At 31.9% G+C, this 18,765-nt stretch overlaps 1 protein-coding gene across 1 annotated transcript in view; it reads left to right on the top strand.

Moving 5' to 3' along the window:
- LOC126892617 (gastrula zinc finger protein XlCGF57.1-like) overlaps window positions 1–18,090 on the top strand; it is a 96,469-nt gene extending 78,379 nt beyond the window's left edge. Inside the window, exon 2 of the mRNA XM_050662200.1 lies at window positions 12,165–18,090. Within this exon, the coding sequence (XP_050518157.1) occupies window positions 12,165–13,894 (1,730 nt within the window). The 3' untranslated portion in view covers window positions 13,895–18,090. The remainder of the gene's footprint in view (window positions 1–12,164) is intronic.
- The last annotated feature ends 675 nt before the right edge of the window (window positions 18,091–18,765 follow it).

Here is an 18,765-nt window from a genome sequence, read left to right as displayed (position 1 = left end):
ATATCTGAGGGATATGATGTTAAGGCTGTTTTATCAGTTGAAGCACAGTGCAATTTGGAAGGGGCGTATCGCTTACATTTCTACACTGGCGACGTCAGACCCACGTGACTCTCTACTTCAAATTGATTTGAAGTAGGGTGTGCGATCTACAATTCGATCTTTACTCAGTGGCGCCGGCGGACAGGTAGTTTAATGATAACAAAATACATTATTTTGTCGGGAATACCTTTTTAGATTGATTATCGTAGATAATGTTTTAAAAATAATTATCGCATTTTTAATTTATAATATCTTAGCTAAATATAGTATTGAATAAAAATTTGTGAAACGTGACTCCAAAAAACATCATGGTGTGTATTTATAATAAATTTAAAATAACATAAAAATATTATTATAAAAAAATTACAATTTGTTGTCACAAACAAATAACCAATTTCGCAATTATAGGTTGAAAATGATTTCAATAAGTTATTTATTTATTAGAGAAAACTGATATTAGCATAGAAAAATTAAAATACATATTTTTATTTATCTATAAAAAATTGGTACCTGCCAAACCATCATAATAGTAAATGTATTTATCTGGCAAGTCCTCTGAATGGAATATGTATACATTATTTTAATATATTTATAGGTTGCAGTTACATAAGAAAAGTTTCCAATTGATGAATAAAACACAAATCGCGGATAGTAGTATAATTTTCTGTATTATTTTAAAACACCCTGTTTTGTATTTTATTAGAAGAAAGTATATAATCTGAAAATACTTTTGTTATTTAACTACCTACTTAAAATATGTGGCAACATATTTTCAATATAAAATTTTTTCAATTTTGGCAATATTTGCTTCCAAAATTCCGGCTCGGCTTTTATCTGTAATTATAAAATATGTAAATTAGTTTGTGTAGTTTAGTATGTGCAGGTATCAGTATTAAGTATACGATAAATAATGATACATAAATAATACTAACAGTAATCATAAAAATATTATATATATAATTTGTATATACAAATATATATAATATTATATATAACAAAAATACAGGTCATAAATTTAGTCACATATTCTGGGACCAAAAATAATTCGATTGAACCTAATTTACCTTAGTACAAATGTGCACATAAAAAGTTACAGCCCTTTGACGTTACAAAATGGAAATCGATTTTTTCGAATGTATCGGATACTATTGGATATTTTTGGTCCCAGCATATGTGATTTAATTTATGACCTGTATTTTTGTTACATCCTGTATATTAAAAGCCGGAGATACAGGATGCAGCCAGAAAGCAGTTTATTAACGAAAAGTCTTAGATTTAAAATATTGTTTATTATAATTTTATTTCAATTATTCTAATTGTTTAAACATTAGTAAACTTTGTATCTAGGGCTTTTCGTTGTTTTCCTCGCATTGCGAGAGATGTCGCTGGATTGCGTCTCAAAAGGTGTAATCATTGCATCGTGATGGTTTCCCTTAAATAGGCAGGATTGTTGATATTTCTTTCAGAGTTGTGACTACATAGCTTCACTGAGGATGCATGGGATGCTGAAATAGGCTATATGGAGATAGTGGTCCAACTCTGAATCAAATAAAAACAAAAACTGCCTTTATCTTTTTCATAAAAATATTGTTTGAATATTAAAATTCTGACATGAAAGAAAAGGTTTCTAATACGTTTATAGACTAATATAAATATGTACCTTATCAACAATGAAACCCATAGGTGTCCAAACAATAAAGTAGCAATATTTTTTCTGAGCTATTGCCAGCTGTCCTTGAACTTGATAAAAATAATTATCGGTTTGTTTTAATTTAAAAGTATTTTCTTCGTGTGTTAGGTATTTAATTATTTTTAATTTGACAGCTTCTTCTGGGGACAACTTACAAGCCGAATAGGGGCATTTTACTTCTACGATATGATCGTCATCAATAATGCCATCCGGACTCGCTGCCAGAAACGGATTTTCTTCAGAAATGAATAATCCACATTCTCGTACTTTTAAATTATATTTTGCTTCAAATTCCAGTTTTGCAATTGCCTCATGATCTTGCCCCCACCTTGTAGCAGCAGATCCGTGAAAATCTGAAAACAATATTTTTTTTGTAGTGTTTGCAGGATTTGTAGATTTCCTCAATTTGCATACAATTCCAAAATTAGAGGCTGTCAAACGATTGTGTCTGTATTCTTTCCACAAAAAATTTGTAGATTGGCCCCTGGTAGATTGTTCTATTTTTGCAATCTCCTCATTACTTTTTCGTAAGGATTCCAAAAAACTCTCTTTCTCGCTTGTTGTTATTTCTATATCTACTGCACCGTAATTTTTATCAGCTGGTGCACTTTTTCTTTTTTTCTTTATTAATGGGTGTAATTCTCTACGCAGTCTTCTTTTGTTCCTTACTCTTTTGATTTTTTCTATGTATTTAGTTGTATATTTTCCTGGACTTTTCATGGTCATTTTCTTATGTAGGTCACTAAAGTAATGCTCTCTTTCATTGAATGATATCGCTGCAGCTTTACACCGTGTATCGTAGCTACCTCTCAGAACAAAATTAATTCTTTTACCCCCAACAAACTTTGAAATCACAGAGTTATATGTTTCTGCTGCATTATTATTCATATTCAACAATAAGCTATGAGTATGTTGAATTAGTCTGTTGCCACACGAGAGAATGTCATTCAATAATCCGCATTCTTCTAATTTGATAACAAAGTTTATTTCGTTTTCTTTGGATCCTTTACAAAAATATTGATCGCAGTTTGTATGTTGCCCAAAGACATGGTACGGACAATTTTTTATGTCTTTTATTAAGTTTTTCATTTGAATCTCCATACTATTTGTTTCATTTCTTCTGTAGGCGATCGCTGTTTTGATTCCTAGTCTTAATCTCGGTATATTACTAGACAAACGTTTTCTTAGTTCTGGCGCCACAGGTTTCATTTTAGTTGAAATTTTTTTTGCTGCCAAATCTCTTAATTTACTGCAATAATTGCGTAAAAGGTGATTTATGCATTCAATTTTTTTTATTAAAATATTTGGACCATATGGTTTTTTAATGCATAATGAATTATATACACTACTATCTCCGTCACCCACTAATTGTATGTATTTTAATCGATGCATCTCCACACTTCTTTTAAAACCTTCAACTATTATATCAGTTTCCATGGACGTGGATGATCCTTCCCAATTTTTAGAACATGTATGGGATGTAACTGTTTCATTTTTTGTTGCTGCTCTCGCGCATATAATGCAGTATTTATTTCTTGTAGCAACAAATAAAATCTTTCCAGTTTTGGCACCGACTATGCAAGCCTAAAAAACAAAATATATAGAAAGATTGTCTATCTTGTCAATACAACACACTTACTACACCTGAAGAAGCATCGTAGTTTACTTTGTACGATCTTTTGGACCAAGCACCATCAGCTATAACGGTTATTAACCCATTTCCGTCGGAATCTACTTCCCCAATTTCTTTGGCTAAAGCTAATTCCTCCCGTCCAGCCTCTTCTACGGAATCAGAAAGTGTTTGGCAGATGATATCTGCAACTGTCTCCGTATGTTTTGCATACTGCCTGTAGGACATCACAGGTATATTTAATGCAGCGTGTTGCTGCTGTATGCCTGAATAACCAGACCCGGTGGATATAGTAGCCATCACTTGTGCTACATTCAAATTCAGTGAATTGTTACCAGAATCCTCTGTTGCTATCTCCTTTTCAATATTGCACATTTTACATTTAAATGTCAATGTACTTATCAATCCATCCATTTTTTCCTTAATAATCTCCATATAAGAAAAGTTGCATGAAAATGGAAAATGATCATTCAAACCTTGAATCGATTTAATGAAAAAGTTCATGTCCACTATTCTTCTGCCTTCTACCGAAAAAGATGGTTTTTGCTGAGATGCAATCTCAATTAACAGAGGACAGCTATCACTAGAAATAACAATAAAATTTAAAGTATTTTCTACAAATGATATTATTTGTTATTATTATTATTTAAGAGTAAAACATTGGTAATGTTTTGACCATAGACAAATAATATGTAAGATCATGAACCCTGTATTTACTTTACTAAAAGTATTCAATACTATTACCATATAGGTTAACTATTTAGATATAAGAATATAGAATATAGAATAATTTTATTAACGTTTCGACGCCCAAATCGGGTGTCGTTGTCAAAATACAAAATACAGAAATATTTCCCATATAAATAGTTAATCATAAAAATGCCACAAGGAAATAGCTTCAGAACAATACCATATATAGGAATCATAAAATATAGTCATTTGTAAAATGGTTACTTACGAATCGACACTACAACTAGGTGAAGCAGATGTTTCTGCTAATCCTTGATGGAATGAACTATTTGATGAAGAACTTTTGTTTAAAGTAGCTTTTTTGATTTTTAAGTTCCTAAAAATATGAGAAAGAAACAAAATTATTCTAGGAAAAAGATACGACCTTACTGAAGATGAACTATTATGATATTTTTAAAATAAAACGAACAACGGGTGTTTGTGAAGAACGTAATCAACGCTATATACAGGGTGTCCAGAAACTCTACCGACAAACGAAGACAGGAGACTCCTCATATAATTTTAAGACATTTAAACCCAATTCATCTAGTACGAAAATGCTTCTTAAGGGAGCTAGAGCTCTTTGAAGATGGCGTCTTGTAATTAGTTTTTCTTATATACCTCCAGAACCCTTGTATTTAGAAAAACAAAAATTGGTACACATATTTATCTTCCAGAGGTGCATCGATTTCATTCATCGTGAATTTCTAGTACCGGTCATAGGCGTCCGTTATGGGTAGGGCAACGGTTATTTTATCGCATAAGTTTTTTATCTTTAGCTTTTAAGCATTTTTGATATTGGATTATTATACTGTGAGATATTCTAGTACTAAAAGGTGCTCTTGATTTAAGTCCGTAGGACACACCGTTTTCTAGAAAAATCGATTTGAAAATTTTTCGTCTTTTAAATTTGACTATTTCACAAATTTAATTCGCGAAAATTGCCAGGCAACAAACTTTCATACCAGTCGAAAATATTGCTGGCAAAATTTTCTCTCTTGTGATATACGAAACAAAGACTGCAATAAAGTTTAAAAAAAAACAGTGTATTTTACTAACTTATACCAAGAGTAACTTTTAGTATTAGAATAGCTCATAATTTAATAATCTAAAGTCACAAATTCTTAAAAATTAAAGACAAAAATCTTATGCGATAAAATAACTCTTGACCTACCCAAAACGGACGCATATGACTGGTACTACAAATTCGCAATTAATGAAATCGATTCATCTCTGGAATATAAATAAACGTACCAATTTTCCTTTTTCTAACTGGGTGTTTCTAAATAAGTGCGACAAACTTTAAGCGGTAATTCTGTATAAAAAAATAATGACCGTTTGCTTTATAAACATATGTCCGCAAATGTTTCGTTTCCGAGATACGGGATGTTGAATTTTTTCTTACAAACTGACGATTTATTTATTATTCTAAAACTAGTTGAAATATGCAAATGAAATTTAGTAGGTTTTAAGAGGTAGTTATTGCGCATTTTTTGACATACAATTAAGAATTTTATATTCACCATTGGCGTTCATACGGGTCATATTACTCGATCATTCTACCCATATGCACGCCAATGGTGAATATAAAATTCTTAATTGTATGCCAAAAAATGCGCAATAACTATCTCTTAGAACCTACCAAATTTAATTTGCATATCTCAATCGGTTTTAGAGCAATAAATAAATCGTCAGTTTGTAAGAAAAAAATCAACATCCCGTATCTCGGAAACGAAGCATTTGCGGACATATGTTTATAAAGCAAACGGCCATTATTTTTCATGCATAATTACTCCTTAAAGTTTTCTCATTTATTTAGAAACACCCTGTATTGATGAAGAACGTTGCTAGTTGTTAAAGTACCTAACTTTTTTATTATCCAACATAAGCGAATGAATCAAAGAGCAAAATATTAAGAAAGCCTAAGACTGCACTTTAGTTGTAATTTCAATATTTTATATATGCTAGAATATTCCACAGGGTGTTCCAAACTTTGAAGAAAAAACAGATTATCATTGTTACACCCGGTATACAATGAAACTTATCTGTTTAGCAACAATATTGTTACATCGATATTCTTGAAGAATGAAGCTATAACATATTAAAAAAATAATAACCGCACTATATAAGTCAAATTAAATAAAAGCTTTTAAAAACGGTTGTAAATACTCGTATATAAATAATAAATACTTACTGTAGTGCAATTCCTCTCCTTTTCCTTGGCCTAGGACGTTTACTGGGACTCATTTCTTATCTTGTCAACTTATATCACTAAACTAATCTAATACTTAAAAATACGCGTAAACTAAAGAACTTGTAACTTATACCACTAAACTAATAATATATTACTTAAAAATACCCGTAAACTAAAGAACTTTTTTGTTTTCAAAATAACTAAGAATACTATAAACTGTAAACACTAGAAACACTAAGAAAATACAAGAATGAATAACTACTGGAAATAGTTTCTAATTTAAGCGAACTGACCGGACCGACTCCGACTGACCGTACGTTTATGAGATTTTGACGTCACGAAGGCGATAACGTTGAAACTAAGCACCACTGATGGGTAACACGTTTCACTATAAGATTTCAATATTTTTAGCAATTTTCTTCAAAGTTGGAACACGCTTTTCTCGATTATTACTGGACACAGAAAGGTGAAAAAAATATCAACGATTACAGAAAAAAAAACTCTTTCAAGTGATGGGAGTAAAAAGTTTGGTTATAATAGAACGTTAAACATTATAATCCAATTTTTCAACAGAATTTTCAAAAAAATAAAAAATTAAAACCATCACTTTCAAGGCAACATAATTTCGAATAACGTGTCCAAATTTCGAGACATTCTGTCGGTAAATAACAGAGAAAACACTGTCCCTAGGTTTTGGTGCACCGATAAAACAGCCTTAAGCGTATAGAGCTGAAAGTACATCCCAATGGGGGGGGGGTTACAACCCCCAAAACCCCCCCTGGTTACGCCTATGGCCCGTGACGTCAACCAATCGAAGGACGTTCAAGAGCCTCCTAAGATATTTGAATTTTATAGCATTTTCAAAACGTCGTAATTAGCCTACGGGTTAAATATATTTGTTTTTTTCGCATGCAAGCGTTTTAAGATCATGTTACCTTATGTTTTTTAATATCATTTTAATATTTAAAAATTTATGCAAGTTCCCTATTGTAAGACATCTTATCAAACTCAGAAAGCGGTTTTCAGATTACTTTCCAGATCTTGATACACGTACTGTCAGTTGGATTTTAAATTTGAAATTGCTATGATACCAGAACAATCTTCAGGTTTGGCAGAAGCAATTCTTGACCTTCGATCTAATACTGAAGCATGTATTCAAATTGAGAGTAAACCAAATCAGTCGTCTTGTTGGATGTCAAAAGCTGAAGGTTTTCAAAATTGCACATGAAGAGGCGGTTAAAAAATTGCTGCCATTTGAAACAACATATTTGTGCGAACAAGGCTTTTCCACTCTATGTACATAAAAACGAAGAACAGAAACCGATTAAACGCCGAAGACTGTATTCAAATCGCTCTTACATCAAAAAGTCCCAATTTTGAAGCAACTGTAACGAACATGAAACAACATCATTTCTCCAAAACGTGAAGGAAGAATGTTAATTATTCTTTTTTTATTATTTTTTCAATTCTAATTTTTGTTTGTACCACCGTTATTATTTTTATTATAATTTGTTACAGTAACCCAAATTGTCAACCCTAAATTGTACCCCAATGGGTCTCAATTTGTTATATATATTATTTATGTTATATTACTATCATTACCATTATGTATTACTATAGTTTATTTTTTAACCAGGAGGAGTAAACTAAAAAGACAGATTTACAATCAAGAAAGTCACTAGAATAATAGCCAAATACATCTTCTGTTTTGGTTGATCTAGTCGGCTCTCAACGGTATTCCATAAATATTGTATTAAATTAATACGTCGCTAAAGAGTTCCAAAAACAACTGCTTTTTATATAAAAGCAGACTAACAATCTAAAAATTAAAGGAATAACACAGAAAACATAAAAAATCGCCGATATAACTTAATTAACCTATGAAATGCCAAAAGTGTCAAAACTTGATAAATCTTATTAGTGTCAAAATTTTATAACAGTGTAGTAAACTTGCCTACGGTTGGACCAATTACAAACAAGCAATAGAGCGCGGTAAATTTGAATAACTCCTCTTGGTTTAAAAAACAAACCATAGGTATTACATTGATAAATTGAATAAATGATGTTTAAATTAAATTTTTAGTTATTGTTTTCTTTTTAAAATTATCATGGGATGCTATAATATTAAAGATGCTAAAAAGAGGCGATTTCGATTTTTTTTGCTCTTTGCCATGGGGTAATATCAACTTACACAAAAATATTTTGGGGTAATGATAAATAAGTTCCCCGACTGCTGATGTATATAGTTTACATTAATATTGTTATTGTCTCAAAATCGACATTTTAGAAGACGATAATTAAAATACAGAAACGAAAAAGGGTTAACAGTTCGAGTTTTCGAGAAGTGTAATACCACAATATAAAATGTGGACGTTTTGGATGTGGTATTAGTATTACACTCTAGAAATCGTCTATTTTTTTTCGTCTCACTATCTATTCAAACGAACCATAAAGTACATTTGGGGAAAAATGTCACATAAGCGGTTTTGGTTCTTCGAAGACGAAATATAAACAGTGGCGGCTCTTGGCTTTAGGGACAGGGTCGCCAAGGTTTTGTCTCCAAAGGCTTCAATTTCATAGGAGATCTTTGGTTTTTGTTTTTTTTTGTTTTTTCCTATAAATTTAGAAACTATACCTGTTTATAAATTAACTCTAGTCTATGTTGTTTCGAAGTAGCAAAATGGGTTATAATGTATGTAATTGTAAAATTTATTATTGTTTTGGAGGGATTTTAAAAGTTTTTTTCTATCGACATTTGAGACAAGTTTGACATTCTCTACTGTTTCATGGTGTTTCGACAATACGTTTTGACTCTTTTGAGACAAGAGAAATCCCGTTCATTTGAGACAGAATTTGCCCACATTTGAGCACAATAATTTATTAATTTCGGGAACAGTTTGTTGTACCTAATGAATTGCAGTATATAAAATTATACATAGTCTGTAACTTATCAAACCTTCCGAAAATATTTGGATCAGAATATAAAACTGTTAATTCATTTTCTTATTTTATTTGATTAAAAAATGATGGATAATTTTTAATGAACTTATAGATAATGAACTAATAGATATTTTGAAAATTCTTTGGCGTAACTTTTAAATTTTGAATAGTCAAAGAGGTCAATGACTTATAACAGTGAGCAAATAATAGTTTTGCCTGGTGCAATTGTTTTAACTTTTGTCCGGAGACCATACAATTCACTGGACATCAAGACAGCCCCGTCATAAATTTGCCTTACCAATTTATTTTTGATATCAAAAAATTTAATCTATCCATTAAATTAAAACACCAAAAATATATTCTGTCTTATGGCTTCTACTCACGTCTGAACACCTAACAACCTCTCATAAATTTAGACGTAACGCGTATCGAAGAACAATTATTGATACTTGTGAATGACATGTTACCTCTATCAGTAGTTTCGTCTACTTCTACCGAAAAGGATCAAAATGTAACTTCTAATTGATTCTTTCATTCTGTGCTGTTTTAGGTACGCCGGTATATTCTTCGAGTCAGAAAATAAATTGGAAAATTCCAGATCGTATTTGTTAAACAATTTTATTTATTCTCTATAATTAACTTGATTTAACGAATGCTTCGATACATCCTGTCCCCTAAATGGTAATTCCTAACAACTTAAAAGAATTACAATATGTATACACCGTTCTTAGGCGTCAACGCCCTTCGGTAGGGATCTATGGAGGAGTATCACCAAGCCGGAAGCCCTTATCCCTTCCCGTATCGCTCCTCCATAGGCCGATCAGACGCCAGTTTATTCCAGACCAAGCCGTAGACTCTATTGAGTTTTATACTACGGCGTTGGCCTTTTATTAATTTCATGACCTAGCTGAGGCTCGAACCAGCGACCGCAAATCGCAAATCCACTAAACTTGTCGATCGACTGAGCCCCAGCTAACTGGACCGTCAAGACCGACAAGAATTACAATATCACTAATCATATTAATAATTAAACGACGTAAAACTACTTAAGTACCTATTTCATAATTATCCCGGGCGCGCTAGCAAGGCAATACATGGCTACGTACGTGCCTTTCTGCCGTTTGCAGATCACCGCTCGGCCTCGGCAGAGGTACCCGCTGCCGTACTTGCCATTCAAATAAGTACGGAGAATGTATAATTGGTTGCCTATCGGCTAATATTCCATAGCTTCTTATTATATAGCAACTCCTCGATCTGGGGACGGCATGCCGTGCCGGGCTTTATAATAAGAATTCACACAATCGCAATCGGGTGCGGGTGCATGGCTATAGGATCATTAATTTGAAAGTCTCTTACGCACAGCGCACAGGGATCACTTAACTAACGTATCGGGATCGAAGTCTTTTAAAAACAATGAATAAAATTTAGTCTGTATTATCTCACAGATATATTTTTTATTTCACAGAAACGAATATCATCAACTCCGATTAAATTAAATATTTAAAAAATCTATAATGTGTCCATAAATGTGTGGGTCGGCACTGCCGACCCTGACGAGCCGCCACTGTATATAAATAATAAACAAATACATATTATAATTGCAAAAACATGAAATACGTTTGCACAGTTCATCTAAATTACGTACTGTTGTATACAGTATTGTTTATTACTTGGTAAAAAAACTCAGTCAAAGTGAAAAATGTTTGTTTTGTCTGATGAAAATCTGTCCAGGTTAGCCGGACTTCCGGGCTATCGGAAACCGACTTATCGGGGTTCCACTGTATTTATATTTTCTTTAGAAATTCATTTAACGCTGTCGAGATATTTTTTGTTTACCAATAATAAATATTTTGATTTTCACCATTTGTGCAAATAATCTCGTTGTTTTGACTTCTGAGTGATATCAAAAAGTCAAATTCGATAAAACTAAAAAAAACTCGACAGTTACCTCGAGAAACTCAAGATAATAAAATCTTTTTGAATTTTTTGTTTACCATGATCCAATGATGAGTTCGAGTTCTGATGTCGACCGCAAAATCCATTGTTTTTTGAGGAGTCTTTAAAAAGTTGCCACCGTTGGCTTATTTTTAAATATTTTTCCTTGAATATTTTCTTGAATAATCTATGGATTTTACTGAATATTTCAAATTTTTATTCAAAAATATGTGTGTACAACATTTTACATTTAGATCCTATATTATTAGTGTCGACTGACTCAGCACCATGCCTAGGCAAGAGTTGCCTGTTTTGCACTGTCCTATGCCAATCGAAACTGTATCAATTGTACATAAAAGTAGTATTAAGGTTGGAACTAAGAAATAACATACCTAACTATCGAAGAGATAATGCAACAGAACAAGACGAACGGTAAACCTCTTTAGCTGCTGAATACTTTGTTAATTATAATACCAATATACACCGAAATTTTACTCTGATTATGCTGTCGTTCATATATTAAGACAGTGCGTCCAAAAATAATTGTAAGTGGGTTTTTAGATAGGTTTTTATGTATTTTTTAAATTTAAATAATTTGCCTATAAATAATTAATTTCCCTATTAATGTTAAATATTGATTTCAACCCCTACGGCCCCCGTTTAAGGCTAGCTGTGACACGATTTTGATAGGCAACCCATGGTAGAAATATTCGTCTGTGTATAAAATTTAATAAAAAAAAAATTTCATCCGGAAAGCAGACGTGTGCAAACACAATTTTAGGCAAACTGTCTTTCAATCCACCGAGAAGATTTACTTTGTTAGTTTCTGTTTGGAGAAGATAGTCTCTTGGTTGAGATCTATTGTGCGATGTGAGACGAAGTCTTGCTGTAGCGCCATCTATTAGATAATAGCCGAACTACATATTACATAGTCGGATCCCGTACGATATGTTATTCATTTTTATTTAATTACAATATTCTGATTTAACAGATTATTATAATTTTAGGTTTCTCTTGTAAAGATATGAAAACTGATGCCAGTAGCCTCTTAACAAATGATGACAGAAGTGACAGTAATTTGAACCCATGTATAACTTCCCCTACCAATGCTAACGCTGGAGGACAACGTTTTATATGTATCATTTGCAAGAAACCATGGTCAAGCAGTTCTCGTTTAGAATTACATATGAGGATACACACTGAGGAAAAACCATTTGCATGTGAAATTTGCACCAAACAGTTTTCAACAAAGGGTAATTTAAAATCGCATATAATACTGCATACTGGTGAAAAACCATTTGAATGTAAAATTTGTACCAAACAGTTTGCAACAAAACCACTTTTAAAATCGCATACGAGAATGCATACTGGAGAAAAACCATTTGCATGTGAAATTTGCACCAAACAGTTTTCAACAAAGGGTAATTTAAAATCACATATAATACTGCATACTGGTGAAAAACCATTTGAATGTAAAATTTGTACCAAACAGTTTGCAACAAAACCACTTTTAATTTCGCATACGAGAATGCATACTGGAGAAAAACCATTTGAATGTGGAATTTGCAACAAACAGTTTCCAACAAATTCGCATGTAACCATACATATGAAAGTGCATACTGGTGAAAAACCATTTGAATGTAAAATTTGCACCAAACGGTTTTCAATAAAGGGTAATTTTAAAACACATATGACAGTGCATACTGGTGAAAAACCATTTGAATGTAGAATTTGCACCAAACAGTTTTCATCGAAACAAAATTTAATATCGCATATGAGAGTGCATACTGGTGAAAATCCATTTGGATGTGAAATTTGCAGAAAACAGTTTTTAACAAAGACAAGTTTAACAATACATATGAAGTTGCATACCGGTGAAAAACCATTTGAATGTGGAATTTGCACCAAACAGTTTTCAACAAAGAGTAATTTAAAATCACATATAATAGTGCATACTGGTGAAAAACCATTTGAATGTAAAATTTGCACCAAGCAGTTTTCAACGAAACAAATGTTACAATCGCATATGAGAGTGCATTCTGGTGAAAAACCATTTAAATGTAAAATTTGCACCAAACAGTTTTCAACAAAGGGTAATTTAAAATCACATATAATAGTGCATACTGGTGAAAAACCATTTGAATGTAAAATTTGCACCAAGCAGTTTTCAACGAAACAAATGTTACAATCGCATATGAGAGTGCATTCTGGTGAAAAAACATTTAAATGTAAAATTTGCACCAAACAGTTTTCAACAAAGGGTTATTTAAAAACACATATAACAGTGCATACTGGTGAAAAACCATTTGAATGTAGAATTTGCACCAAACAGTTTTCAACGAAACAAAATTTAATATCGCATATGAGAGTGCATACTGGTGAAAATCCATTTGGATGTGAAATTTGCAGAAAACAGTTTTTAACAAAGACAAGTTTAACAACACATATGAAGTTGCATACCGGTAAAAAACCATTTGAATGTGGAATTTGCACCAAACAGTTTTCAACAAAGGGTAATTTAAAATCACATATAATAGTGCATACTGGTGAAAAACCATTTGAATGTAAAATTTGTACCAAACAGTTTGCAACAAAACCACTTTTAAAATCGCATACGAGAATGCATACTGGAGAAAAATCATTTGAATGTGGAATTTGCAACAAACAGTTTCCAACAAATACGCATGTAACCATACATATGAATGTGCATACTGGTGAAAAACCATTTGAATGTTAAATTTGCACCAAACGGTTTTCAATAAAGCGTAATTTAAAAACACATATGACAGTGCATACTGGTGAAAACCCATTTGAATGTAGAATTTGCACCAAACAGTTTTCAACGAAACAAAATTTAATATCGCATATGAGAACTGGTGAAAATCCATTTGGATGTGAAATTTGAAGAAAACAGTTTTTAACAAAGAGTGGATTAAAAGCACATCTGATAGTGCATATCGGTGAAAAACCATTTGAATGTGGAATATGCAGCAGACAATTTTCAATAAAGGATTGTTTAAAAAAAACATATTATGACAGTGCATAGTGATAAAAAACCATTTCAATGTGAAATTTGCACCAAACAGTTTTCATCAAAGAGTTATTTAACATTACATATAAAATTGCACACCGATGAAAAAGCATTTGAATGTGACATTTGCACCAAACAGTTTTCATCAAAGAGTACTTTAACATTACATATGAAATTGCATACTGATGAAAATGCATTTGAATGTGAAATTTGCAACAAACAGTTTTCAATTATATTTAAAGGCTCTATGACACTATACATTTTCTTGTATCATTTCTAATATCGTTTCTGATATGTCAAAAAAATGCATAGTGTCATACACAGATACAAGAAACGATACAAGAATTTGAGTCAGACACAGATTCTTGTACAAGAACTGCGCCAATTTCTGCGCAAAGAGCAAAAACGTAAAACCTGCTGGTAAAACATCTAAAATGTCATTATTACTTACTCATAATGGCGGCTGAAATGAAAATGGGATCATGTATTGATGAATTTATTTGTGTTTTTGTAGGTATTATTTATAAATCATTTATTGATACTTAATATACCGTTTGGTATGGACTACTGTTCTACTAATAACCATATATTTAGCTCCTGGTAAAGTTCAAACTATAAATTTAGGTTTCATGGTGCATAATTTTTTAATAGACAATACAGTAGAATACAATAGTTCCTAATTTGGATCAAACTGAAGATAATTCTAATGCAAATATTTTAGCACAAATATCAAAACAAAATAAAAACACAAATAATCAACCTTAAACAGTCAACGTAAAATTCTGGTTAACATTAAAATGTTAATTAAAAGTTTACAAAATCTTTAAAATCAGCTGTAGCTGTAGATGCAGTACTACCATAACGTGACACAGGGTGACAAACAAAATTTCGACCAATCACGTGCCGAATTTCATACAATTTTCGATACAAGAACTTGCATAGTGTCATACATGGCACAAATGTGGACGTACAAGAAATGATACAAGAGAATGTATACAAGAAACGATATCAGAAACGATATTAGAAATGATACAAGAAAATGCATAGTGTCATACAGCCTTAAAATCGCACATGAGAGTGCATACTGGTGAAAAACCATTTGGGTGTGAAATTTGCACCAAACAGTTTTCAACGAAAACATTTTTAATAAAGCATATGAGAGTGCATACTGGTGAAAAACCGTTTAAATGTGAAATTTGCACCAAACAGTTTTCACAGAAATCATCTTTAAAATCGGATATAAGAGTGCATACTGGTGAAAAACCATTTAAATGTGAAATTTGCGCCAACAAATTTTCATCAAAGAGTAATTTAAAAGCACATATGACAGTGCATTCTGGTGAAAAAGCATTTAATTGTGAAATTTGCAACAAACAATTTTCATTAAAGAGTAATTTAAAAAAACATATGTTAGTGCATTCTGGTGAAAAACCATTTAAATGTGAAATCTGCAACAGTTTTCAACGAAACAAGTTTTAAAAGCACATATGAGAGTGCATACTGGTAAAAAACCATTTAAATGTGAAATTTGCACCAAACAATTTTTAAGAAAGCGTGATTTAAAATTACACATGAGAGTGCATGCTGGTTAAAAGTAAACAGTAGCGATCAACAGGTAGCAACAAAATATAACTTCGGGAGATAGTATCATAAACTTTGGCAACAGTGGTAATCTTCGACGTTATCTAAGATTAATATTTTGACAATATCATAGTCGCGCTAAATGGAAGTGATAGAAAACGATTTTATTATTAGTAAATAGATGTTTATAAAAATAAACCAAAATGGGTGAAAATTTTATTTTAAGACAGGTATTTGCATGAAATATCTAATAATAAAACAATAATAAAATCATTTTTCGTTGTGAAGCGAAACAAATTTCAATTTTCGCATAATTCTAGCGCGGTTTTTAATGTACTTTTTCTTGGAAGGTTTCGCTTTATTTTTCGTTTGATTTATTTTTCCCATTTTCTTAAACTATTGATAATATTTTTAGAATAAAAAATCCTAAAACTTTATATACTCACATTAGAATTCGAAATATTTTTACGTAGAATATACTTACTTACCTACATATAACTAAAACTCACAATTAACAACAATCTATTCTTTCAAAGAGGTGTACAACAACAACAAAAATATAATAAATTAACTATCAATAAACACTACTTTCCTATGAAACAACAATAACGAATTCTTAAATTAACACACTACTGCACTGAACAGATATCGATAAAGATGACAGAACTGATTAGAGAAAATCTGACGCAGGTTTGTCAAAATGACAGACAATTTCTCTATGTTGCCTAATTAGTTATTAGTTATAATATGTTCTATTTCTTGTTACAAAATAAAAAATTTTAGTAGTTCCAAGATTACACAAAATGTAGGCATGGGATAAAAAAGTTCATTTAAAGAAAGTTTATTTTTTTGTTCTTCTTAATGGCGGTAAAGCCCATTTTTTAATATTCTTTTTAATTACAGAGCAATTTCCACATATTAATATATTTCTCAATTTGGGCTCTGTACCGCCATTCTTTATTATAGTACGAATATGTGTGCCAAATATATCGAAAAAATATTCAAAATTACAGCCGCAATCTTGGAACGCGTTTGTTGCTACCTGTTGATCGCTACTGTGGCCTCTTAAAAATCATTTAAATGTGAAATTTGCACCAAACAGTTCTCACTAAAAGGAAATTTAACAATACATATGAACGTACATACTGGCGAAGAACGATTTAAATGTGCATGAAAAAGTTTTGAACTACGACTCAAAACGACATGTGACAGTGCATACTGATAGAAAACCATTTATGGATAATCCCAAACCCTTTTTACAGTGTGTCACAGATTATCGAATTCTCTCTAACGCATTACGCTAATTACACACATACACATTGATTTCTAACGTTTAATTGTCCAATCAGCTGGAAGACACCCAACCTTTTCTCACCTGCAACTCCAAAGGCAGCTTTTGGAAGCTACAGGTGTAACTGTTTCAGTTGGAACGATAAGAAGAAGAGTTCGTACCATGAAGTATACAGCAGCAGGCAGTTATGGGTTCCCTAGTTATCCAGGCAGCACAAGATTGATCGCCTAAATTGGTGTCTTCACCACCAAAACTGGAACATTGGGAATTGACAAAATGTGCTATTTTCAGAAAAAGTCAGGATTTGTGTAAAATCAGGTGATCCACGAAATCGTATACTTAGAGGTCGAAGAAGACAAGCAAGAACGAAAACTGTCAGATCTGTTCACAAATATACAAGAGGAAGTGTAATGTTCTGGAGAGGAAATGTGATCCATAAAAAACTCCTTTAATTTTCATTCAATCGACTTTAACTGCTCACAAGTATGTTGATAACCTGTAGTCAGGCTTTGGAGAGGTGCAACAGGGGAAAATTTAATTTTATTGCATGATAATGGACCTCCACATACCATTAGAGTGACAGCAGACATCATTGAAACAGAAGGTATCCCTTGTTTGGAGTGGCCTGCTTACTCACCCGAGCTTAATCCTATAGATTATTTGTGGGATATGTTTAAAAGAAAATTTAGAACTCGCCAGGATAATCCACAAAACACCGCACGACTAGTACAAGCTGCTCTTAAAGGATGGAACAACCTACCACAACAAAATGTTGATAATTTGATTATGAGCGTGCCCACGCACACTGGAGTTTGCATAAGGACTAGAGGTGATAACACTGACTACCACAAAATACAAAAAAAGATAAATAAAAACAATTTAAACATTATTCGTTTTATATTGAAATTTTGTATGCTGTTGACTTTAAAACAACTACTTACAATTTGTTTGTTAAATACTTTATTGTTTTATTAAATTGTTATGTATTTGTTATTAAATTGCTTCAAAATAAATTTTGTTTGACTTCGTGTGTTCGTTTTTTTAATTCGCACGCAATAGTAAGAAATATAAGATGATTCCATATAAGTTTGGGTGTGTGTACTTTTACTTATACAATTAATGTATTATTATAGTAAACACGAATGCCTAATTTTTTATTTTATTGTTATGATTTCCACCACCTAAAAGAACATATTCAATTCACCCAGTCTAGCTTTGACTTCTATAATATTATGAAGGGTACAGGAAAAAAAGGGGGGAATGTCAGAAATTTTCATTTTTTGTTTTAATTATTCATTAGATAGGTTATATTCTGTACTTTATTATACGTAAATAACACTGGTTAAAAATGGGTTGTGTCATGAGATAACACTAATAATAAAATACCTCTACAAGAGAAGAAGGGGGAATGTCACGGTGTTAGCGGTTAATTAGGGGAAATGTCAGTTGTAAATTACGCAGAAATAAGTGAAAACACATTGTTTTCGTGTGTTCCCACAGAGCAAATTTTCCAAGCATGATTTTGAAAAAAAAATTAAAGCGCTCATGGGAGTGCCGACAGATATGAAAACTTCTTATAGTATATAAATTACGAGCTCAATGCTTTGTCCCCATCCAAAAAGAAGTGCTATACCTATATTATATACACGTTGCGTACGTTGTATGCTATTTATGTATTCGCGGTCTGCAAGTACTCGGAAGGGAT

This window comes from Diabrotica virgifera, chromosome 9 (assembly GCF_917563875.1).
Source record: "Diabrotica virgifera virgifera chromosome 9, PGI_DIABVI_V3a".
Lineage (NCBI taxonomy): Eukaryota > Metazoa > Arthropoda > Insecta > Coleoptera > Chrysomelidae > Diabrotica > Diabrotica virgifera.
This window is presented reverse-complemented; position numbering and strand designations above follow the sequence as displayed.